At 38.8% G+C, this 26,066-nt stretch overlaps 1 protein-coding gene across 1 annotated transcript in view; it reads left to right on the forward strand.

Annotated features, from left to right (window-relative positions):
* unc5cb (unc-5 netrin receptor Cb) overlaps positions 1 to 26,066 on the forward strand; it is a 147,143-nt gene that overhangs the window by 56,248 nt on the left and 64,829 nt on the right. Inside the window, exon 3 of the mRNA XM_026242298.1 lies at positions 17,100 to 17,327. Within this exon, the coding sequence (XP_026098083.1) occupies positions 17,100 to 17,327 (228 nt within the window). The remainder of the gene's footprint in view (positions 1 to 17,099; positions 17,328 to 26,066) is intronic.

The following is a 26,066-nucleotide window of genomic DNA, read 5'->3' on the forward strand; positions in this document are numbered from 1 at the left end:
ATAGATGATTTAAGACAGATTTTATATTGCAGTGCAACCGGCAGACACTTTCACATTGATTCAAGCTGTGCATGTTTACCGTTTTCTGGGAATTGCAATTGGGAATTAAGATGTTTGACTTAACACTTTTTAAAGCACATTATTAGTAGAATTCAAATATATCAATGTGGTTTGAGCGCTATAATTCAAGTCATGTGATGCTTTGTACTGTATGTGGAACAGACACATTTAAGTCTAATATGATGCTCACATCCTTCTGAAGGGGCCATGAATATTAAATCCATTGGTTTTCCATACACTGGTCATTATTTGATTTATTTTAGATACTTAAACACAGCACAGTCCCAAGCCTTTGTTCACATGCATGTGTTCATAAAGGGTATTCATTTCAGTGCAATATAGAGATCACATTTTTTATCTAAGTTTAGTTAGAGGAAACATAGACTTTCTGGTCTCAGTGTCTCTGTGCTCCGATTTGGATAAAATGTTTCAACTGAAATGCTAAAATTTTACAAAAAATAAAAACAAGGCGGCAAAATAGAAAAATAAAATAACAAAAACTAATAGAAAAGATGAAAGCACACAACAAAAGTACTAAATAAAATTAAAATGTATTCTTCCTATAAAAACAAATTAAAAACTGAAAATATAAAAAGGTAGAAAAAAAAGTACAAATAAAAGATTTTAAAAGATTTTATATATATACTGAAAAAAATTAAAAAATCACTCATAAATGGCACATTTTGGCAAATTAAATAGCAACTAACATTGAATTAAAAATGAATTTTAAGGTAGAAACACTAACATCGCTTTTCACGATGCAAGCTTTACAGAAATGATATTTAGTAATAGTTTATCAGTGGTGACCATCTCAATTTGATGTCCGAATAGCAGAAATGTGCGGTAAAAATCAAGCAGTTAGTTAATGTTAATGTTAGTTTAATAACTTAAAAATCTTTGTTAACTTTCAAAAATATTTGACTGGCCATCGATTCATTGTCATTTGAGGAGATGCATCTGAGGAGAAGCTGATACTTATTAGGTCTCCGAGCTATAAAAGAGCAAACTTTGAGCAATACAGCGCTGCTTGAACAGGGTCTCTGCTGTGTGCTTGAACAGGTATATGGGATGAGAAGAGGATTGTTCATGCTCTCGTTCCTCAGGATGGAGAGAGAGAGGGAGGGAGGGAAGGAGAGAGAGAGCGAGAGAGAGCGAGAGAGAGCGAGAGAGAGAGACAGAGAGAGAGCCAGAGAGAGCGAGAGAGAGAGAGAGAGAGAGAGGGAGGGAGGGAGGGAGAGAGAGAGGGAGGGAGGGAAGGAGACCGAGAGCGAGAGAGAGCCAGAGAGAGAGAGAGAGAGAGAGCTCGATCCTGTGACAGACAGTCAGAAAGTTCCGGCTCTGGAGACAGCGGCGTCTCACGTTCACTGACACGTACAGTCCTAAACGTCCTTCAGCTGTGTGTGTGTGTGTGCGGTATTCTGGGAAAAGTTGAAGCTACTGAGGGACTGTGGAAGTGAGCTGTAAAGAAAAGATTCAAAAGTTTGGGGTCAATAAGATTGAAATACTTGTATTCTTCAAGGATCCATTAAATTGACCAAAAGTGACAGTAAACTATTATATTTTACTGAAGGTTTCTATTTCAAATAAACACCGTTCTTTTGAACTTTCTGTTCATCTGTGAATCCTGAAAAATAAAATATTGTGCAGTACGACTGTGTTCAACACTGCTAATAATCTTCATGTTTCTTGAGCAGTAAATCATCATATTATTCTGATTTCTGAAGATCATGTGACACTGAAGACTGGAGGAATGATGCTGAAAATACAGCGGAGCATCACAGAAATACATTACACTTTAACACAGATTCACACAGAAAACAGATGTTTTACATTGGAATAATATTTCACTATTATAACTGTTGAGCAGAAGAGACTTCTTTCAAAAACATAAATCTGATTTAAAGGTTTTGAACACTAGTGTAATATATTGGCCAATGTTTGATCAATTTAATTTTATTAATTATTATCATTATTATTTCAGTGTTTTAGTAAATTGAGTAAATATTGTTTTTCATTTAGTTTTTTCATCATCATTATCGATAACAGTTATTGGTCTGTAAAATCTTTACATCATGATATACTGATGAACATTAGTGCCTTGATTACAAAATGTAAAATTTATTTTAATGACTTAAAAAAACTAATAACGTGTTTAAACGATTGTTTTTGGTGTCATGTGGTTTATCTGAGGAAAGCAAGGTTTTACTATAATGATATATTGTTAATATTGTGTAACATTTGGAGAATGTGTTTGTGAATGCAGCTGTATGACTGGTTTAGTGATGATATGGAGGGACAAGAGCGGTGTTTTGAAGCCAAAGACTGACCCGAGTGTGTTATTCAGGTTAGCAGACATCGCAAGGCATTATGGGAAAGATGGTGTGTGTGAACGTAACCTTTTTACCCATGATCCTTTGTGTGAGAGGAGATCTGTCTTTCATCTGAGTATTGATGAAGTGTTCTCTGATATTTCTCCGCTCTTGATTTGCAGATGAGGTTTAAACTTTCCCTCGGTGCTGTGCTGAATATGAAGAGTTTAATTAGGCTGTTAGTTCGTTTGGAAAAGTGAACACTTATCTGCAGGGTGACGCTGAACTTCCTCTGAAGGAGAAACTCATGAACAAAAGAGAGCTGCGGGTTTATTCTCGGCTTTACTTCAGCGGTCATCTAAAACACTGTTGAACTGTTTTTGTTAACTGAAATAAGGTTAAAACGAAATCCTAAACACTGATTAGAAATAATTCATATATGTCAAGCTGAAGTACTAAAACTACTAAAACCGAAACTGCAAGATATTTAAAAAAATCTCACAGAAAAAATTAAAAACTTGAAAAATGTAAATTAAAAAATTAAATATTTATAATGACCATAAGAAAACGAAAAATGTACTAGTGAAAATACTAATACACTAATAAAAATAACAAAACCACATATCCATCTTGAAAATATAAAAATAACTTAAAATCTAAATATGATAATAAAAAAATAAAAATTAAACATTTCATGCATGTAACAAAATTACTAAAACCGAAACTTAAATTAAAATAAAAACTGAAACGTATAAAAAATAAAAGCTAATTCATAAATAATAAACAAAATAAATCACACAATATTGCTTAAAAATGAAAATGAAGCAAAATAAAAGAGAATTCAAAATATAATAAAATTAATAAAAATGACAAAGCACATTTTTGAAAAGAAAAGGACAAAAGCACAAACTGAAAATTCTAAATTGAAACAAATACTATAATAATATCAATGAAATCTCTCATCAGTTATATCCTATAGTCCGTCTCTCATGATGTTTGCAGCTGAATCTGATTTGTCTGGTGTATATATAAACGTGATAGTCTGACCCTCATTAGAAGCTCGTGTAAGCATCATGAATGAGCAGGTCACTGACGGATGCATATGAACTTATCTGAAGTCTTGTGTTTAGGAGGAGCTCGTGCTTGTTTTGGGAAAGTCTTCACTGATGAGTCTCTGTGTCCGACTGCGTCCCGCTCTTCCAGATCGCCGGTAACGAGCGCCCAATTATCATGTGTGAGGGTCAGAGAGGAATCCAGACGCGTCACACGAGAGAAGAGAAGTACAGCTCTGATTGACAGCACCTTCGAACCCCAGATCAGACGAGCCGTGACCTCCACGCCGGCCTTGACCTCCCAAAACACTGTCGCTGCAGAAATCATGCTGACAGCAGAAGAGTCTCAATCTGAATTCTCCCAATAATAAATAAACCCACATGAGCTTTAGAGCCCAAGTGTTAAATATTGATTCATGTGTATCCATGCCTAACAAAGACTCTTTAGGATAAGTGTTTGAGGATGGCATAACAAATATTCAAAATAATATATAGAAATTAATTGCATTTAATTTATTAATTTATAATATTTATCTTTTAATCAGTAGATAATAAATACAGAATAAATATTGAATCATGTGTGATATTTATTAAATAGTGATAAAAGTTCAATATATTTAAATATTGCTGTTTATTACACTTAATAAATATAATTATATTTAAAATATATAATAATTATTGTCCATTTTGTGCCATATGTCTGTCCATATGTCTAGTTTGTATTATTTATTTATCATCATCATCATTTACTTATTATTATTATTTATTACATAATATATATATTTTTTGTAAATATTCACAAGAAAACCAGTGCTATTTTAATAATTAATAATTGTTAAATAATATTTATATATAAAAATAATATAATTTTAATAATTAAACCTGAACTCAAATGAAACCAAATTAAATGTAATATATATTTTCTCCCAATTTCTGTTTAAAGTATTTAATATATTAATTTTAAAAGATTAATTCTATTTATATGTTCATAATAATTAAACAATAATGCAAATTAAATGTTAAATATTAATAAGAGCCTGTGTAATTTAATATTAACATTGAATGAATATTGAATAATTTGTTTTAATGCATAAAGCGAATCTTCCTCTAAATGTAAACTAAATGAATATTCAATTTCTCTTGTCCTACTTGGATTACCTCTGTTTTTAGTGAAGAACACACAGTTCTTGAATGACTGAATGAATCCTGGTTAATTAAATGACTCGGAGCTCTCAGTTTCTGTTGTTAAAGCGTAGTGTCGCGCTGCTGTATCATGAAGCGTGTCTCTGCGTGTGAATATTGTGCTGAAGCTTGTGAATCATTGATTTATGATCTAGTGATTTGTGAGTGTTGGAGAAAGCAGCTAAGTGCACTAACTATCATTAGCCGTCGCTCTCCGTCAGTCCGCTTCAGAAAGAGTCCCTGGCGGTGACACCGTGCCTGCTGGGTAATTTGGACAATGGGGCATTTGACAGCTCACCCATCAGCCCAACTGCACCCCGGGGGGGACGCCCTCGATGGAGCTGATGGAGCTGCTCTCTAACTAGCATCATTCTCCAATCAACCAACAGAATGGCTTTTCATCTGGAGAGAGAGAGAGAGAGAGAGCCATGGACGAGAGACTTGCTCTGTGCTTCATAAATCTCTCTCTCTCTCTCTCTCTCTCTCTCTCTCTCTCTGTGCTTTACATTGGCAGTTCGATCGAAACCACACAAAACATCTTCTGAAAAGCCAAGAATGCCGTCCTTTGTGTGTTTTTGGCCTTGTCTTTCGTCTCCACACGGTTTCGTCACCATATTTCTGTAGTTTGGGTCCTGCGCTCGCCATTGGCTGGTGGTTTGGTTTCCATGACACCCTGGGAATTAATATTTCTCTTATAATTTCCCGTGGTGATGCGTGAGGAATGTGTCCTTGTGCCGTCTGCGCTCCGAACGGAGATTTCAGATACGGGAAGAAAGTGAGCTTCTGTAGGGCTCACCACACACACACACACACACACACACACACACACACACACCTCATATTCACATTGCTAGATTATGCATTTACATTCATTCACAGTGATATTAATGCACCTGTTATGTGGTGATTAAGTTTCATATAAATGGTAATTAGTGTTTTAATAGCATCTCTGTTTAAACTTTAAACAATATTAGAGTCGCTTAATTTAGTTAATTTTAGGAAATCAGGTCAAACTGTCCTTGAATCAATAAAAATGCTTGATTAGTGTTTATTGAACATAACTTTAATAAAACTTTATATTAATCTTGCTCATTTAATGACTTTGTAAAACATGACTAATCAAATATATATATATATATATATATATATATATATATATATATATATATATATATATATATATATATATATATAATTTATTTTTTATAATATTATGTATACTATTATTATAATATAGCTATTATTAATCATCATAATTATGCATTTTCTCTAATTGTTAATTATTATTATTATCATCAATACATTTTGTTATTTGCATTTATTTTATTTTAAAAATTATTATATTTACTATATCAACTATTTTTTCTACACAAACTATTTATTAGTTACTGTTTTGTTTTTACAAAATGTAATTTTTTTTTTATTAAAATATTATTATTATGATATAATTATATAATATTTAATTATTATTTACTTTTACTGTAGTTTACCATATATTTATAAAATCTTTTTAATTTATTAATTATATTTCATTATTAATCATTTATTTTTATTATTATTATCATCATTTTAAATATTTAGTATTTATTTTTAAAGTATTGTTTACTAAAATAATTATTTTTACTAGTGTATTATAGTAAAATTTAAGTAATTTTATTTATTAATTATTTTTATTTCTTTATTTTTAAATATTTATATTCTAAATATTTATTATTATTATTATTATTAATAGTAGTATTTTCTTAAATGTAACTGTTTTGCTTCTTAAATGTAAATATTTGAATCTATTTTTCCAGAGTGGATGTAATGGGGGAATAAAAGGTAGTTAAACCGAATATGTTTTTAAAGTGCTGTCAGAGTGTGTTGTCCATATGTCAGTGTTCATCAGCGACGCTCTCGTCTGGACGTTCACTCCAGAGATTGTTCAGAGCCGAGCGTCTGATCTTGGAGGCTGCTTTCACTTCCTGTTACCCACAATACACCTGTTTTCAAGGCTCTCCTGGGTCAAATGTCCATGGTCATCCACACATGCACATTCTGTCGATTATTAATTGAAACTGCAACATAACGAGATGTTAATAATGGGTTTACATAATATGAGTTGCTTATGTAAAGCCTGGAGTGAATGTTCCTGTGACTCTTCTTGTTCTAGAAAGACTAGAACGAGCGACATGATTGTGTTTGATTCAGTCCACACTGTCCATCTGTGAAGTTACGTGACCTTGTTTCAGACTCTTTATCTGCTCCGTTTTCTTGAGGATTCCTGCATCAGACACAAGTCAAATCAGGAATGTTTTCATTGTTGTTTAGGACTGGAACGCTAATCTTGGTGAATAATTAATGTGATGTAATTTCTCTCGGAGGTTAAGTGAAGCTGAAAGGTTTCAGCTCTGGATCGACCGACTCGTCCTCCGTTAATGAAGCTTCAGACGTGACTGTCTGTGTTTAATGTGTGGTGCGTTTGTCAGGATGGTGTGCTGGACTTTCACCGCAGGACGGGGTCGTGGTTTGAAGTTCGCACGCCTTCAGTCGCGCATCAGTCCTGGTTTGGAGCGGAGCGGGATGAGAGCGGGAGGATTTATGACGAGGTTCATCTGCGTTCACGCTTGACTCTCTCCTGATGGAAGAGACGCAGTGCTGCGGGTGATACAGCGTTCTCCTGGGAACCGTAAATCTGGCCGCACACAGATAGAGTCCAGCTTATCTTTCAGCTGCTGTCACACATCTGGAGAATATATGCAGAGGTGCAGATCTCACCGCTGATTCAGTGTCCACATCCACCACAGCCAGCAAACTAGGAACTAAACCAAATGATTTAAAGCTATATAACAATAATATATATATAATGAGGACATAAATACATAAACATCACCAGAACAGTTCTGAGTCACTTCACAAGCATTTTACTGTTTCATTTGAGTAAAACCAGTGTCAGTTTAAAGGTATTCACTGCAACCCGTCAAAATAAAAGTTCATCTTTACATAAAGGCATTGTGCTAGAAATATTACTATTATTTAGTAGAATCTATGTGATACTGCTACTACTGTTTAATTTTTTATAACTATTTTTTTTTAAAGAAATAAATCACACAATTTTTCTAATATTTCTACATTTTAATAACAAATCCCCTTTATTTACCAAAAAACAAAATGTATCTAAGTTTCATTAATTAAAAGACAAATTAAATTTGGGTGAATCTTGTTTACTGTTTTTCATAATTATAATTATATTACTTTACACTTTACACAACACTTTAAACATCACAATTGTAAATAAGTAGAAAGAATGGCATTTTCTGTGGAATTGGTACCGAATACTGAAATTTTGGTACTGTGACAACACATATATATAATTTATTATTATTATTTTATTTATTTTTTATAAATTATTAAACTGCATATAACACCGAAAATGTTTCAGTAATGTAGAATATTGGTAAATTTTAAACATTTTAGTTAATTTTAGTTACTGTATTGGTTGTTTGATACATTTAATTTTGTTAATGTGTATAGTTTTTATTGGTAAATTATATTTAATAGAATTCTTTTTTTTTTTTAAAGGTAGTGTGCAATTTTTTATATTTAGAGCTTCTGCTATTTTTAATATTCAAAAGAGTTTTTAGAGTTTAGAGTCATTGGTAGTTTGATACTTATATTTTATTTTATATGTTAATAATTATTATTATTATGTGTATGCATTCCTATGTGTGTTCTGATCTGATCACGTTGGGTTGAGACTGCAGACTCATGATTCTGGTCAAATATCATTTCTTTTGGAGGTCTGCGGCTGAATCAAACGTGGAAAACGCTGACTCGGTTTCCTTCGGTCCTGTCACAGCTTCAGGAGAAACATCAGGCCTCTCTCGTCTCTTGAAGGATTCATTTCCTCAAATCATGTTATTCATCCAGCAGCTCTGTCAGACTCCTTGTGTCTTCTCTTGATTTGACAGCGTGCTGGCGATGCCCATTTGAACACATTCAACGCTTTTCTCCCTTTTGTCTTTGCTAATTGCTTGCAGTTTTACTGCGATGTTCTCCTCTGGATGTGTTTCAGAAACACCTCAGACAGGAAAATCATGTCAAAACAAATGCTAAAATAACCGGGCAAAATTTAATTTAGTTTAAGCTGAAGTACTAAAATAACTAAAAGTAAACCTATATATATTTACTAGAAATATAAAAAAAATACACATAACTATATTACAAAAAAATTAATAATATATATATATATATATATATATATATATATATATATATATATATATATATATATATATATAATTGTTTTTTTTGTTTTTTTAGTTAGTTGTCTGGGCAAAATGTTTTGTTTGATTTGAAATAAAATAAAACTGAAATTTACATTAAAATAAAATGACAGACAACAAATAGTCATATAGGAAAACCCCCACAAAAATTAATAAACACAAATTCTAAAAATAATCTTATTTCTTGTCAAGGCAGAGTTCAGTTTAGTTTAATTTGAAGTACTAAAATAAATAAAATTAAAACATAAAATAAAACATGAAATAAATTAACACTAAATATGACATAAACAAGACATAAAAAATATTAAAAATACCCCAAAAAAGTAATACATTTTACAAACTACAAAAAATGTATTCAGCTAGTTGCTAAGGCACAATTTTGTTTAGTCTAAGTACTAAAATAACTAAAACTAAAATAAAATAATAATAAAAATATATATACATATTTAAAACTCCAAAAAACTCCAAAAAAAAAATGCAAAGACACAACACAATTACTACAGCTATAAGAAATGTAAATGCACTTAAAGTAACAAACTAAAACTGAAAAAAAAAAAAATATATATAGACATATTAGTCAACACTTGACCAGACACAATAAAAACACCAGAAAATAATACAATTACAAACACACCCTACACACCACTACAAAATCTCCCTAAAACTCAAATTAGATCAAGTTAATAAAAACTGTATAGACCTAATAAAAGCCTCTTACAAACATGCAACGCAACCTTAAACATTTTTTTTCATCCATTTGAAGGATACAAAAGTTTATTGTAATATAAAACTTGACTCGCTTTCAGAAACACTCCAGACGCAGGAAAATCATGTCAAAGCATGCATTACCCAGAGACAGCAGGTTTCACACACATCCAGCACCGATCTGCATTAAACATGGCACGCGCCGCTCTGGGGAAGATCTGTTAATTGAAAAAACAATCAGGCTTTGGTGATGGAGATGCTCAGCTGCTGAACCCGAACCGAAAGGCTCCCAGCACACGTCCTACATCATTTATTCCCAGCAAGCTCTTGTTTGGATACACATGGCCTGCTCGCAGCACACGGGCCGCACATGCAGGGGCTTTGAAGATGTTTGGGACCTGAGACACTATAAAGAGAGCCTGGACTCCCCCGCTTCATCTCCAATCCGTCATATGAAAGGAGGTGAAGAGGATTCGCTGTTTGTTTTCGCTCTTGTTTTAGCTGGTTATCTTTCCTGTCCACGTCCAGCGCTTCTTTTCAAAGAGTCCTTCCTCTCGTGTGGTGAAGCTACAAAGGACTCGACCTCTTTATTTTAAGAAGCCTCTTCTTTGAGTTCTTTGGTGTCTCTTGCTGTTGAGATCAGACTTTGATATTTTAGATGAGCGGATAAATACCTCTTGAGTTACAGCTACTCCAACTTCAAACAAAGCTTAAACCATTAAAAACACACGGATGGGACTTAAAATACAATAAACATTTAACTGAAATTAGAAAAGAATATGAAAGATATATATATTATTTCAGCTAGATGCTAGGGAAAAATTTAGTTAAGCTTACTAAAATAAGTTAAATTGAAGCTGATAAGTTATATAGACATATAAAAAAAAACTAGAAAAGAAAGAAAAGGAAAATAGCTAAATATTTTATTTTAGCAAGTTGCCAAAGAAAAATAAGTAAAACTGAAAACAACAACAAAAAAGTAATAAAATTACACATTAAAAATGCAAAAAAGTTATTCAGTATGTTTAAATACTAAAATAACTAAAGTTAAAAACTAAGAATTTATTTAAAAAAAATTATATTATCATATTAAGAACCTCAAAAAAGTATAAACTTACCAATAATGAAATTACCAAAAATATAAGAAAATTTGACTTATTTTATTTTAGCTCGTTGTCAAGACAAAATTTAATTTAGTTTAAGATGAAATACTAGAATAACTAAAACTAAAATAAAAAAAAATTATAAAAAATAATTAATGTATAGAAATATTAAAAACCTCAAAAGTAATAATATTAGAAACTGACTAAATATATATATAAAAAAATCAGCTAGTTGCCTAAGCAAAATTGTTAAGATTAAGTTGAAGTACAAAAATAACAAACTTAAACTGACCAAAAGTTATAACCAAAGTTATAAAATTACAAACAAAACAAAATTACTGAAAATATAAGAAAACTTAAGTGTATTGTATTTCATCTAGTTTCCAGGGACCATTTTCAATTAGTTGCTGTACTTAAAATAATACTGAAGTAAAAATCAATAAAAACTTTATAGACATTCAAAAAACGAATGAAATTACAGAATAAAAGTACTAAAACTTTACCTTCAATTAAAATGCTAATTCTAGCACTAAAACCTCTCTGCTCCGGTCAGATCAGTGCAGTGCATCTGGTAAGTGTCTCTCAGCTGAACCTGCAGGGGACGAGGGCCGTCTGCAGCTCTATACTGTGATCTGTCGGGTCACTGCACTGCTCTGCTTTCAGATCTGAGCTTACGAGAGAGCGCCGTTTCATTTTCATGAAGCATGAAGCAGCAGGAGAAATCCAATAGAAGAGTTTCTGCTGGAATATTCACTCGCTGACCTTCTCTGCCGCTCGCTGCCTCCCTCCATCTCTTTCTGTGTAGCTTTCATTCCAGCTGCAGTTTCCTGAGCACGTCATACAGCATTATATCAGTGTGGATTCAGTGTGCTCACGCTTCACAGTTCCTCATGGCATCGCTCTCTCAATATTTACAAATGTAGGGCATCTTCTGGTACTTTTACAAATCGAGAGGCACGACGATGCCACGGGATATTACTTTCCAAAGAAGTGTTCCGGTCTCATTTATGCACAAAATATGCATCATATTTCTGCAGGAAAAAAAATGAAAGAAAACCTGAAACTTGCTTGGTTACTAGTTGATTTGATGACTATAAAAAATTGCACAAAATATGCATCGTATTCTTGCGGAAGAATGAATTTGATGAATTTTTATTTGATGAGAAATAATATATAAATAGAAAAATTCCTGTAGAAACACTTAAACTTGCCCGGTTACTAGCTGATTTAACTGGAAAAGTAGAAAACCTACATGGTGTCTAGTAGCTCAGTGAAGCCAAACCCCAATTGTTTCCCTTCCAGATTTGTTTTAATTTGATTTATGCAAACAATAAAATAAGCATCATAATCCAAATTCACATGTGGATTGAGATTCAGAAAAGCCTTTTCGGTTATTATAGTACCATGGCATAATATGATCCCTTTTGCATATTCGTATAGCCTCCGTGGAAATGTATGAAATTAATTTTTAATCTCACTTCATATGGAAGCAATTTGGGAGGTTTCTGATTAAAATCACACGAAAGGATTGCAGACTTCTGCTGCGAGTGGTTTCAGGAAGCCTTGCATCAGAAGAGATGAAACACTAATTGCTGTAAGCGTGTTGTTCTAGTTCCCAGAGGTCACCAAGGTCACGGTGTGACGGCTAAAGCTAAAAAACATGCAATTAAAAGACACTCGGCCTGTGACAGCAACTCTACAGCTTTAGATGATTCAAGGTCAGGGACTTGTATTCCCGTTCTCTCTTTGGTTTTAATTCGACGGAAGGCCTGTTTCTCCGAGGGGAAGGTGTGGTTGTGTTTTCTAGATGTGATTGTGATAACTGTGACTCAAATTGCTTCCCCGAGCACCAGCATCAAAGCGTGGCAGCCTGGCGTGAAGGTTTCTCCAGCGTGACGGCATGCAGACGGGGCGGAGCCTAACACGGCCTCTCCACAGTCCAGAAAACCTGGAGTAGTTCACTCAAAAATAAAAAATCCATGGCCATCCAAGACTAGGATGAGTTTGTTACTTCATCAGGTTTGGAGAAATGTAGCATTTTTTCACTTGCTCAGCAATGGATGCTCTTCAGTGAATGGGTGCCGTCAGAATGAGAGTCCAAACAGTTGATAAAAACATCACAATAATCTACTTCTCAAATACATAGTCTATAATCACTTCCTCCAGTGAAAAAGTGCATATGCTGTTGTTGTTTAGATCTGTTTAAACGCTGCTTGATCTGTGCAGATTTCTCTCCTGATTCAGACCAGAACACTTTTTCACTGGAGGAAGTGTTATTATGGATTATAGACTCTATGTGTTTGAGTTAAAAACATCTTAATGCTGGATGTGTTTCAGGTTTTGTCTTCTCCAGATGTTCACTGATGGACTGGAGTGCTGTGGATTATTGGGATGTTTTTATCAGACTCTCATTCTGACGGCACCCATTCACTGCAGAGCATCCATTGATGAGACACTGATGCAGTGCTACATTTCTCTATATCTGTTTCCATGAAAAAACACTTTCAACAAATTTAAACTATTCTTTCAAGGCAAAACAAAACAGATGAATATGGTGAAAAAAGATATTAACATGCTTTCCCCAGTTAATAATAAATACATGTTATTGAAGCAAAATTGACCAGTGCATTGAAAAGAAGTGTTTTCCTTCCGGACAGACAGTGCTGAGCATGAGCTGCATTATGTCGTAGGTTTGATGCAGGAGTCAGTGTGAACTCTTTTCTCTCTCTTTTGTCCGCTAGAAATCTGCGAATCAGTGTGTGCTTGTTGGCATGAGGGCATTTTTTCATGTTTTTCCATTTCTCGTGTGCCGTTTCACCAGAGAGCCTCTTTTATTCATCATTCCTGCTGCTGTGGAGGTTGATGAATTGGAGATTGCATGCGGAGACGGCACGCTGAAGCCTTTCATGCCTCCGTCTGATCTCTCAGGCCTGCCGCGAGACACAGATAGCGCGGCTCCACGAGTTTCCTCCGTTCTAGGAGGCCGTTTCTGGGTCAAGGTCTGGATCGCTGGCAGGAGTCGGGGACGTCTCGGTGTCTGCGAGGCTTACGTGACTGTCAGTGGTTTGGCACGAGGGCAGCGTTCAAGAAATGTTCAAGAGTGTGTGTTTGGATGCATGTGTGTGTGACTGAGATAGTGATCATGCTCTGCAGGGCTGGCAGTCGCACCGGGTCGTGGTTCTGGTCCACAGCTAATTGTCGAGCTGATAATCCTGCCCTGGTTTGCTCAGATACTGTCCAATGGGAAGCTCTCTGAATGCTTTTCCTGTGTCTCTCTGCCCTAGAGACCGAATGTTAATGCCCCATGCCAGTTTTTTTTTAAAGTACAGCACATGTGTTTTCATTTCTGTTGAAGGGAGCCAATAAGCATTCATAGACTGAAAGCAATAAGCCCCGAGAGGCAATGAGTTATAATGATTTTACCATGGTTAAAAAGCATTCTTAAACTCAGGCTCAAAGTGAAGAGGTAAATCACTTGTAAAATCACGTTAATACACGTCCTCTTGTAGCTTATTGCTTTTATAAAGTAGATATAATGTAGTGCAGCAGCAGCAATATCACAAAATACACCAATGTTCAATAATGAGACAAATGTGGGAATTACTGCTTTTGAGTAAACCTGAATGATTTATGGTTTTCATCTGCTGGAAAAAATCCCAGATGCACATTTAAGAATCAGAAGATCACAGACACTTGAGTCTTTAGGACTCTTTTCAAAAAATACCTAGAAACCACCCTGAAAACACGCCATATCGCAAACAAAGCTGGGTTGATTACTCACAAATTGTAGTCCATTACTGATTACAGATTACATGACAACAACTGTAGTTAGTAATCTAGGTTACTCATATCTACCGTATCATAAAATGCTCCAGGTTTTCTCAAACTTAATTTAATGTAAGACCATAATATGAATGTAATCCATAAAAAAGTAACCGTAATCTAATTGTAAGCATTATAAAATGTAAATCAAACCAGATACTTGAAGATGTAGGACACCAGACCACCACCCAGAACCATATAGCCGTTTGCACACTTTACAGTGCTGTTTGTTGAATGTTTAAATGTAGTTACGGTTTTTGAAAATGGTTTTAACTTTGTCGTTTCGTTTAGTAGGTCATGCATGCTCAGATGCAAGTCAGGTGACCAAAGTGGAGGGTCAAGCAGAGGTTATGGCTCCTCTTTAATTAGCAGGTGATTAGAGGCCGGTGACGGGGCGGGTGTGATTTAAGACTTACATGTGATTGAAAGCAGCCACACTCTACCCAGAATCCCCTGGGGCTCTAGGTACTAATGCAGTCTCACCCGTTCACCTGCATCTCCTCGCTCCCCTAACACTCAGACATGGGCCTGTTACATCACGGATGATATTGATGTGATGGTCAGTGCTGCACTTCCAAATTTCCAAGAACCTGGTATTTGATTTAGATTCTGCTGAACGATTCATGCAGGAACGGAAACAACCTGCGCCTTGTTTGTGTGCATTTCAGTTCGGAAAAAGTTGTTCCAGGTTGAAACTGACTTCTTTTATATTTATCAACCAGTATGCAGAAAACTATCAGTATATCATCATGAACACGAAGAAACTATGCAGTATTTTTAAACTGAATTTGGTTCAGCTTATGCTATTGCTTATTGATTTGTTGATCCTATTTTATTACTGACTGTTTACTTGTCTTTAACACTTTAATGTTGAAATTTATCTTAGTCTGGCTGTTTTTGATGTGGTATTTTTGTGAAAAGCATAGGTAAGTGTTCTGTGGGCTGCTGATTTCTGCTCATGTTATTAAGCTGCAACAGAATGATTTGTATAAAGACAATAAATGCACATTATTTTTTTTATATTGGATTTTTTATCTTATGCAATTGAAGCAGAAATCGGAATCGAAATTAATAAAATTCCAAAGATACCCAACCCTACACTCTTAAATATAAAGCCTCCAAATTGGTGTTTTTGCAGCGGTTCCTTAAAAGAACCATTTTTGGTTCCCTCAAAGAAACTTTCAGTGATTTGAAGAACATTTTTGAAATCTAAAAAACTTTTTTTTGACAATACAGAACCTTTTCTGCTTTTGCGAGGTTCCATGGATGTTTAAGGTTCTTCATAGAACCATTGATGCCAATAAAGAAGCTTTGTAAGAGAGCACAGACGCGGTTTGGCCGAGGGTGCAGAGGTGTGGCCAGAAATCTGCTGTCCTTTCTGTGTCTCGCTCCAGATTCATTCTCCTGTGTAAATAATTGATGTCTGGCGGCCGGTTGTTAAGAATAGAAAGCGTGTTTGCAGGTGAAGAATGCCTCTGCGCTTCCCTCTCGTGGATGTCAGAGGGCAGATATTAGAAAGCGACCGGCAAACACGGGACGTATAGATCCCAATCGGTCTCGAGTGCTGTTTCATAGTCCTCGAAGGGAATGTCGAATGCCTCTTCCTGTTTACTTTTCTCCGTGAGCCAGCGTCAGATAAATATAGGTTTGTGTTTGATGAGGAGGACACCGGTGAGGCAGGGCTCTGATGAAAGTCAGGCGTAATTACAGAGGACGGTTACCGTCTGCAGACAAATATCTGTGGAATTATATAAACCAGATTTCCTCGGCTGAAGAAGACAGCCTCAGGTTTGTGGGAAATTAAAATTCACGTATCTAGTCTCAGGCACCGAACATACTGTATTCAAGTACGTGAACGCAAACGCTTCGAGAGATCCATGATGATTAAACAAGATAAACAAGATCAAATACGTACAGCACGATTCAAAAGTATAAGATACAGAGTTTGAAATTGAATGAATTGCCTTAAACACGTTGAAGTTGAATGGAAATGATGGGACATTGAATTTACTGAATTGCACAATTTATATCCGACCTTTTGTCTGTGTTTCTGTCAGTCTATACAAATATCTGTCTGATTGTCTATCTATCCAGCTCTGTCTGTCTATCCATCTATTCAACTATCTTTCTGTCCAATTGACTATCTATCCATCAATCCATTGGTCTGTCTGTATATCTATCTAGCTGTCAATCAATCCATCCGTCTGTCTGTCTATCCATCTGTCTTTGTGTCTGACTTTCTATATCTCCAACTATCTACCTGTCCATCCATCCATCCATCCATCCTTATTCATTCAGCAGACATTTCTGTCCAAACCAACTTACATATTTAGTGTGCAGTGCAGTATTAACTGGATAAGTTCACAAGTAAGAGCAGAAGTGAAATGCACAAAGTGCCTTTGTTTTGTTCCTGTTGGAATAAATGACTTTTCTTACATGCACAAGCTGCGTGTGATTACAGTCTCTCCGTGACGAGCGTCTGGGTCTGTTTCTCTTTAGCTGTCATGAACAGTAGCTCACAGCCTCGCAGGCAAACACATGAACATATGAGCAATCTCTATAGAAACACTCACTTCTTCTCATCTTCTCTTTGCTCTGTAGATGACGACTATCTGGGATTGGGTGAACTCCCGGAGACGTTCCCCTCGGATCCACCCGAGCCGCTCCCGCACTTCCTGATGGAGCCGGAGGAGGCGTACATCGTCAAGAACAAGCCTGTTAACCTTTACTGCAAAGCCACGCCGGCCACGCAGATCTACTTCAAGTGCAACAGTGAGTGGGTCCATCAGAAGGAGCACACGGTGGAGGAGCGCGTGGACGAGACCTCGGGTGAGTACCGCACAGAGGGTTCGGATATTAAAGGGGGGGTGAAATGCTCGTTTTCACTCAATATCATGTTAATCTTGAGTACCTATAGAGTAGTACTGCATCCTTCATAACTCCAAAAAGTATTTAGTTTTATTATATTCATAAGAGAAAGATAGTCTGTACCGATTTTTCCCGGAAAAACACGAGCGCCTGGAGGCGTGACGTGTGGGCGGAGCTAAAGAATCACGAGCGCCAGTTGCTTTGAGTGTTTGGAAGCTGTGACAGCTGTGAAGGCTGAAACTGAACGAGAGCAGCAGCAGCGACTCGCTCCGAGCGGGGCTCGAACCCGGGTCTCCGATGGGAGGCGGACGCACTAACAAGGAGGCAGAGATATTTGAAGCAGTTTTACTCACCGCATGTGGTTCCAACACACGATCGTGCCCCTTTTTCGTTGGGATTGCATCATCCTTAAGAAATAAACGATGTGCAAATCCGGCGTCAAACTGGGCCTTGTTTGTAAAACAAGCATCTTCGAAATGCAGGGAACAAACACAAACACTTGCACAACTCCGTTGATGCTCTGTAAAAATAAACTCCATCCACTGCTCCCTTAATGCTGTTTCTCTTTTGGTAATCTGTGCAGGGTTGTCTTGCCCTGGCAACCAAAAACACACTCCTTTTGTGACTTTTCGGGACGCTCTCGCTCTGATCAGTGAAGTCTGTTGTGCTCTCAGTGCTCTGCTATACGGGAGCGCGCGCTCTTCCAGCAGAAGTGCCTCAGGACCCATATAAGGAAATTCCGCTCCATCTAACGTCACACAGAGCCATACTCGAAAAAAACTTTCCGAAACTGGTGACAAACCGGAAGGAGTATTTTTGGAACAGAAATACTCCTTCAAACGTACAACTTAATTTTTGAAACTTTGTCCATGTTTAGCATGGGAATCCAACTCTTTAACAGTGTAAAAAACTCAGTATGCCTGAAATAGCATTTCACCCCCCCTTTAATGATATATATATGTGTTTGTGTGTGTGTGTATATATATATATATGTATTAGGGATGTCAAAAATAGCGCGTTAACGACATTAATTAGTCGTTTGTTGTTAATTACGTCAAATTTTTTAACGCATTTCACGCATGCGCAGTGTGACAAATTATTCAGGTCAGGAAAGTCTCGTCGATCTCTGAATTCTCAAGATAGTAAAAAACAGCAGTGAGCGCCGCGACGAAAACACAGAAGAAGCTTAAGGTTTTACCCCAGTTACTCTCAAATACATTCATGCCAAGCTCGATAAACAGAGACGACTTTGGTAGTTGATACGCTGGAGCTTCTTCCTGTTATAGCGTCCTGTGTTTCACACTGCGCATGCGCAGAACGCATACATGCAATGCAGCGAAAATTACAGCTGTTTGGAGAAGCATATGCATTTTTACTTGGTTTTACTGGCACTTGAAGCCTTCAGAACGAGAAAATATCGATCCTAAAGTTTTGTGGCAGAGCAAATGAACACCTCCCAAAAACAAGAGTGCCCAGAGTGCTGCTTATGTGATGGTGGCGCATGTTTGTGTTTCTGAGTTCATTCTTTCCAGTTTCTCTATGCATAATTTCATAGATATGGCTATGTTTATCTATATTTGGCTATATTCATAGATGTGGCTATATTTAACCACTGGTTCACCTAAAACTCTTACACTATCTGTAGTTAAATGGCATGGTTTGATATAGTGCTCAGGTAAATTTGATCTAATTAAATGTTAAACTTTTGAAATTCAGAAAAAAAGAACTTGTATCTGTGTCCTGTTATTTATCTTTTGGTATGCATTTCAGGAAAAAAAAATGGTCAGGATTCAGGTGTAATTGCAAATAGTGATTAATCCTGATTAATCCACTGAAAATTCTGATTAATTTGATTGAAAAAATTTTTTTAATCATTTGACAGCCCTAATATATATATATATATATATATATATATATATATATATATATATATATATATATATATATATATATATATATATATATATATATAATTTATTTATATATTTCCTGTAACATTATTATTAAAATATTTTAAATGTACATCTATTTAAAAGTTTAAAATAAATATATTATTATATATAAATATTTTTAATAATGCATATTTTTATGTATTTTATTTTCTTTAATTAAAAAAATTAGTATATATATGTGTATATGTGTGTGTATATGTATATATATATATATATATATATATATATATATATATATATATATATATATATATATATATCATATTACATGATAGTTTTTCATAATGTAACTATTAAAAATTAAGAAACATTATTCTTATTTTTTTCTTTTTTTTTACAGTATATTTTTAATTCATATATTATAAAAATATAATATTGGGTGATGAGATGCTGCATATAATATTTTAATCATGTATTAAAGTCGGCATGAAATCAAATTTGACAAATATTCTTTTTATATGTAATATTGTAGTGTTTATTATAAATGATTTATCTGTGCACTTCATTATTTTTTAAAAATTCATGTACCCTTATAATCTTTAATCAAATACATTACCCTACCATCCCCCCTCGAAACGACCTCTCTTCTCTTTCGGTCATGTGCCATGGCGAAAGGGTGCGGCCAGAGCCGATGAGGGTGCGGCTATAGGTGTCTGTCTCATTTCTGCACCGCCTCTCAGAGAAACTTGTCAGTGTCAGTCTTCTCAGCCAGCAATACGCAATATTGTTTGCAACGCCCAACCTCCAACGATCCAATCAATTCCCCGATGGACGAAACCAAGCCCCGCCCTACATTTTTTTTCTAATTTCAGAACCCGTTTAACTTGGATATACGTCACAGCAAGGAAAAAATGACAATCTCAACTTCCGTTTCATGCCGACTTTAATAAAGTACATTAATAATATTTTAGTATATTATGTTAATACAAGCAAATACTCAATTATATAAGTTTTGAATAATATTTTACATGTAGTTATTGATATCATATTACATAATACTTAAAAATATAAATATTAAATGTTAAAAAAATCACATGTATTGAATATTTTATTATAAATAGTTATCTTTTTATAGTTGTTAATTAAAATATAAATGTGTTTGTGAGGTGGCGTATATAATGTTTATTTATTCATCAGAATACAGTTGTCAGTCCAGTTTGTAAACTCATTTCTGTATCAGCAGGGGTGTTTTGGGATGGGGTAAAGAGAAAAGCACACAAATTTGAGTGAGAAGGCCTCGTATGCACAGCAGCTCTCGTCCCTCGGGCGGTCGGGTCTTAAAGTCAGAAAATCAAGCAAATGAATAATTCAGAGGAGACTTTTTACGGCGCCCCCCACCTTCCTCCAGCTTGTAATGAGAGTGGAATTTCTCAGCCTTGTTAAACTGCGAGGGTTGAACAGAGAAGGCTGTAAACTCGCGATAGAAGGGGTTTGTTTGGGACACGGCCATCATTAGGAGGATTTGATGCCCAGATCTTCTGTCTGACACTAGTTTCACATGAACCCTTGGTAACAATCACTCGTGGGATCTGGAGCTTCTCTCTGCAGTTACAGAGCGCTTCAGGAGCTCGCTTTCAACTCTTCTGTCTCCTTTGTGTCTCATCTGTGTTTCTGTTGCTCTGAAGAGTTCAGCGTCTCTCAGCTCATTTTAGCATGTTTTGGCCGCTACTTTAGTGCCGCTGTTTCCTGTGATGATGACATTCAGCGAATCACGAGCCGCTGGCACCTTTAGATCTGAACCGCTATTTCTTTCCATTCTCTGTATTTCATGCGAAAAAGTGTTTTCTTTATTTTTAAAAGTTACAATTAAAGTATCAATTTATTTTATGTATTATTATTTATATATATATATATATATATTCGGTGCCTTGCTCAAGGGCAGCTCAGTCATGTTATTGAAGGTGGAGAGAGAACTGTACATGCACTCCCCGAGACTCGAACTCACAACCTTTCGATTGCGAGTCTAACCATTAGGCCACGACTTCCCTTACATTAAATATGATTCATATAATTAATACAGTTCATCTTTAGCTACAGAAGTGTATTTTTTCTTTCTCTTTTGTTTGATTAACTTTGGTGACACAAACAGCTGCAGGTAAATTGGGTTGCTGTCCCTTTAAGATGAATGCATGTATCTAATACCTGTAATGACACGCATCCGTTTTCTTTCTCTGACTGCGTTTACGGGGAAACTCGTTGAGACGGGCACTTTGACTTCTTTTTTCAAACACGTCGTTCATTTTTTTTTCGTTCAAACATCGATAAGAAAGACAAGGGAATTCGGTATTTATGAACTTCTTGATATTTTACTATAATTAATTATGGAGATATACACAAAGTACTTAGAAGATTTTCATTCAGGATTTCACTCTTTATGATGTCTCTTTTTGCCGCGTTCATCTATTACGTGTCTGCGGGGTCACCATAACAATCAGTGACGCAGTATGGGAAGTCACTCGGCTAATAGCTGCACTGATTGCTGCGTCGCGTTAGGAAATCAATTAATTACCATTTTAAATACAAAACGTCACTAAAACCTATAATTTTCACAATCTTGTTTGTTGTCAGTCTAGTTTGGTTTTTAAACATCTCTTTTTATGCAGTTTTGCTTATAAAAAAAAACAGACAAACACATTATAATCTAAAAGACAACTTGACATTTTTTGCAAAACGAATGTGTTTCAAAATATGACATCGATGCCATGACCAATTGCACAATTTGGCACAATTGTGTTACTTGATTTTGTCCGGTCCGAATTTGTAATTTATTGTCATGTAAACCCTCAGCATAGACCGTTTATTGAATCCTGCAGAGGATGGGAGTGATGTTGGGCTGGAAATGAGGTTCTGGACAATGCTGGCGTGTGTGTGTGTGTGTGTTTCCGTGGGGATTTAATATCCAGCCGTTCAATAGGGACGTGGCACTGAATGCCAGAGAGCGAGATTGCTACCTGTGTGCTCGCGGCGACAACTCAATTTCCCTTCTTTGGCAGCTGAATGCAGCCAATCAAAGCAGCCGTGTCCTCTGTAATGGCTCCAGACCCTCGGGGTGTTTGATTCTCTCTCACACTGACCATTGTGATTCACTGGAGGAACCTGCTAAAACTTCACACGCACAATAACACGCATCAAACAGACATGCAGATTGAATTGAATGGAAATAAAATCTTCATCTGTGTATTGGGGTTTAAGTTTAAAGCTCGCAGCAAACTGGTTTTCAATTATCCTGTCGGCAGCTTTCTTAGCTGTGACATTGATGAAGATGAGGCTAACGCTGAGTATGGGCCCTTGTCCCTGAATGTCAGAGGAGTTGGTGTGCTCCTCTCCTCTTTTCTCCTCCCCTCTCTCCTCCCCTCTCTACTCTACTCCCCTGTCATCTTTCCTCCTCTCTCCTCTCCTCCCATCTTTTCTCTACTCTTTCCTACCCTCTCTCCTCTCCTCTACTCTCCTGTCCTCCCCTTTGTCCTCTCCACTCTCCTCCCCTTTCTCCTCTCCTCTCCCCTCCTCTCTCCTTTCCTCTCCTCTCGCTCCTCTCCTTTCCTCTTCTCTCATCTCCGCTTCTCTCATCTCCTCTCCTCTCTCTCCTCTCCTCTGCCCTCTCTCCTCTTCTCCTCTCCTCTCCTCTCCTCTCATCCTCCCCTCTCTCCTCTCCTCTCCTCTCATCCTCCCTCTCTCCTCTCCTCTCCTGTCCTCCTCCCCTCTCTCCTCTCCTCTCCTCTCTCCTCTCCTCTCCTCTCCTCTCCTCTCCTGTCCTCCTCTCCTCTCCTCTCCTGTCCTCCTCCCCTCTCTCCTCTCCTCTCATCCTCCCCTCTCTCCTCTCCTCTCCTGTCCTCCTCCCCTCTCTCCTCTCCTCTCCTGTCCTCCTCCCCTCTCTCCTCTCTCCTCTCCTCTCCTCCTCCCCTCTCTCCTCTCCTCTCCTTTCCTGTCCTCCTCCCCTCTCTCCTCTCTCCTCTCTCCTCTCCTCTCCTGTCCTCCTCCCCTCTCTCCTCTCCTCTCCTCTCCTGTCCTCCTCCCCTCTCTCCTCTCCTCTCCTGTCCTCCTCCCCTCTCTCCTCTCCTCTCTCCTCTCCTCTCCTCTCATCCTCCCCTCTCTCCTCTCCTCTCCTCTCATCCTCCCCTCTCTCCTCTCCTCTCCTCCTCCCCTCTCTCCTCTCCTCTCCTCCTCCCCTCTCTCCTCTCCTCTCTCCTCTCCTCTCCTCTCATCCTCCCCTCTCTCCTCTCCTCTCCTCTCATCCTCCCCTCTCTCCTCTCCTCTCCTCCTCCCCTCTCTCCTCTCCTGTCCTCCTCTCCTCTCATCCTCCCCTCTCTCCTCTCCTCTCCTCTCATCCTCCCCTCTCTCCTCTCCTCTCCTCCTCCCCTCTCTCCTCTCCTGTCCTCCTCTCCTCTCATCCTCCCCTCTCTCCTCTCCTCTCCTCTCATCCTCCCCTCTCTCCTCTCCTCTCCTCTCATCCTCCCCTCTCTCCTCTCCTCTCATCCTCCCTCTCTCCTCTCCTCTCCTCCTCCCCTCTCTCCTCTCCTGTCCTCCTCTCCTCTCATCCTCCCCTCTCCTCTCCTCTCCTCTCCTCTCATCCTCCCCTCTCTCCTCTCCTGTCCTCCTCCCCTCTCTCCTCTCCTCTCCTCCTCCCCTCTCTCCTCTCCTCTCCTCCTCCCCTCTCTCCTCTCCTGTCCTCCTCTCCTCTCATCCTCCCCTCTCCTCTCCTCTCCTCTCATCCTCCCCTCTCCTCTCCTCTCCTCTCATCCTCCCCTCTCTCCTCTCCTCTCCTCTCCTCCTCCCCTCTCTCCTCTCCTGTCCTCCTCCCCTCTCTCCTCTCCTCTCCTCCTCCCCTCTCTCCTCTCCTCTCATCCTCCCCTCTCTCCTCTCCTCTCATCCTCCCCTCTCTCCTCTCCTCTCATCCTCCCCTCTCTCCTCTCCTCTCCTCCTCTCCTCTCTCCTCTCCTCATCTCATCCCCTCTCCCCCTCCCCTCTCTCTCCTCTCTCCTCTTCTCTCTCCTCTCCTCTCCTCTCCTCCCCTCTCTCCTCTCATCTCATCTCATCTCATCCCCTCTCCCCCTCCCCTCTCTCTCCTCTCTCCTCTCTCCTCTCCTGTCCTCCTCCCCTCTCTCCTCTCCTCTCCTGTCCTCCTCCCCTCTCTCCTCTCCTCTCTCCTCTCCTCTCCTCCTCCCTCTCCTCTCCTCTCCTCTCATCCTCCCTCTCCTCTCCTCTCCTCCTCCCCTCTCTCCTCTCCTCTCCTCCTCCCCTCTCTCCTCTCCTCTCCTCCTCTCCTCCTCCCCTCTCTCCTCTCCTCTCTCCTCTCCTCCTCTCCTCTCATCCTCCCCTCTCTCCTCCTCCTCTCCTCTCATCCTCCCCTCTCTCCTCCTCCCTCTCCTCCTCCCCTCTCTCCTCCTCTCCTCTCCCTCCTCTCTCCTCTCCTGTCCTCCTCTCCTCTCATCCTCCCCTCTCTCCTCTCCTCTCCTCTCACCTCCCCTCTCTCCTCTCCTCTCCTCTCATCCTCCCCTCTCTCCTCTCCCTCTCATCCTCCCCTCTCTTCCTCTCCTCTCCTCCTCCCCTCTCTCCTCTCCTGTCCTCCTCTCCTCTCATCCTCCCCTCTCCTCTCCTCTCCTCTCATCCTCCCCCCTCTCTCCTCTCCCTGTCCTCCTCCCCCCTCTCTCCTCTCCTCTCCTCCTCCCCTCTCTCCTCTCCTCTCCTCCTCCCCTCTCTCCTCTCCTGTCCTCCTCTCCTCTCATCCTCCCCTCTCCTCTCCTCTCCTCTCATCCTCCCCTCTCTCCTCTCCTCTCCTCTCCTCCTCCCCTCTCTCCTCTCCTGTCCTCCTCCCCTCTCTCCTCTCCTCTCCTCCTCCCCTCTCTCCTCTCCTCTCATCCTCCCCTCTCTCCTCTCCTCTCATCCTCCCCTCTCTCCTCTCCTCTCATCCTCCCCTCTCTCCTCTCCTCTCCTCCTCTCCTCTCTCCTCTCCTCATCTCATCCCCTCTCCCCCTCCCCTCTCTCTCCTCTCTCCTCTTCTCTCTCCTCTCCTCTCCTCTCCTCCCCTCTCTCCTCTCATCTCATCTCATCTCATCCCCTCTCCCCCTCCCCTCTCTCTCCTCTCTCCTCTCTCCTCTCCTCTCCTCCTCCCCTCTCTCTCCTCTCTCCTCTTCTCTCTCCTCTCCTCTCCTGTCCTCCTCCCCTCTCTCATCTCATCTCATCTCATCCCCTCTCTCTCATCTCCTCTCCTCTCCTCCTCCCCTCTCTCCTCTCCTCTCTCCTCTCCTCTCCTCTCCTCTCCTCTCCTCTCCTCTCCTCTCCTCTCCTCTCTCTCATCTCCTCTCTCCTCTCTCCTCTCCTCTCCTCTCTCCTCTCCTCTCTCCTCTCCTCTCCTCTCCTGTCCTCCTCCCCTCTCTCCTCTCATCTCATCTCATCTCCCCCCTCCTCTCTCATCTCCTCTCCTCTCCTCTGTTGTGATGGCTCTCTCTTGCACTGCTGTTCTTGGTGTATTTGGTCAGAGAAGCAGATTAAGAGACATTTTGCATGGAGCTGGAGCAGAGCCGCGAGGCTCCAGCCTACTGTCCCCAAAATAAATAAAGAAAGAGTTGGCTTACTGCGGAGGCTGAGCAGCAGATCATTAGCTTGCTGCAAATGGATTTCTCTGGAAGCCAACGGAGTGGCTTTGTGGAGAAACACCTACTCAAATGTTCTCCTATCGATCCGGCCTCTTAAACACTCATCCGATGAGCCGTTCGGGGATCGTGCCTATTTATAGCATCTGAATGATTGC

This window comes from Carassius auratus, unplaced genomic scaffold (genome assembly GCF_003368295.1).
Source record: "Carassius auratus strain Wakin unplaced genomic scaffold, ASM336829v1 scaf_tig00001218, whole genome shotgun sequence".
Taxonomy (NCBI): domain Eukaryota; kingdom Metazoa; phylum Chordata; class Actinopteri; order Cypriniformes; family Cyprinidae; genus Carassius; species Carassius auratus.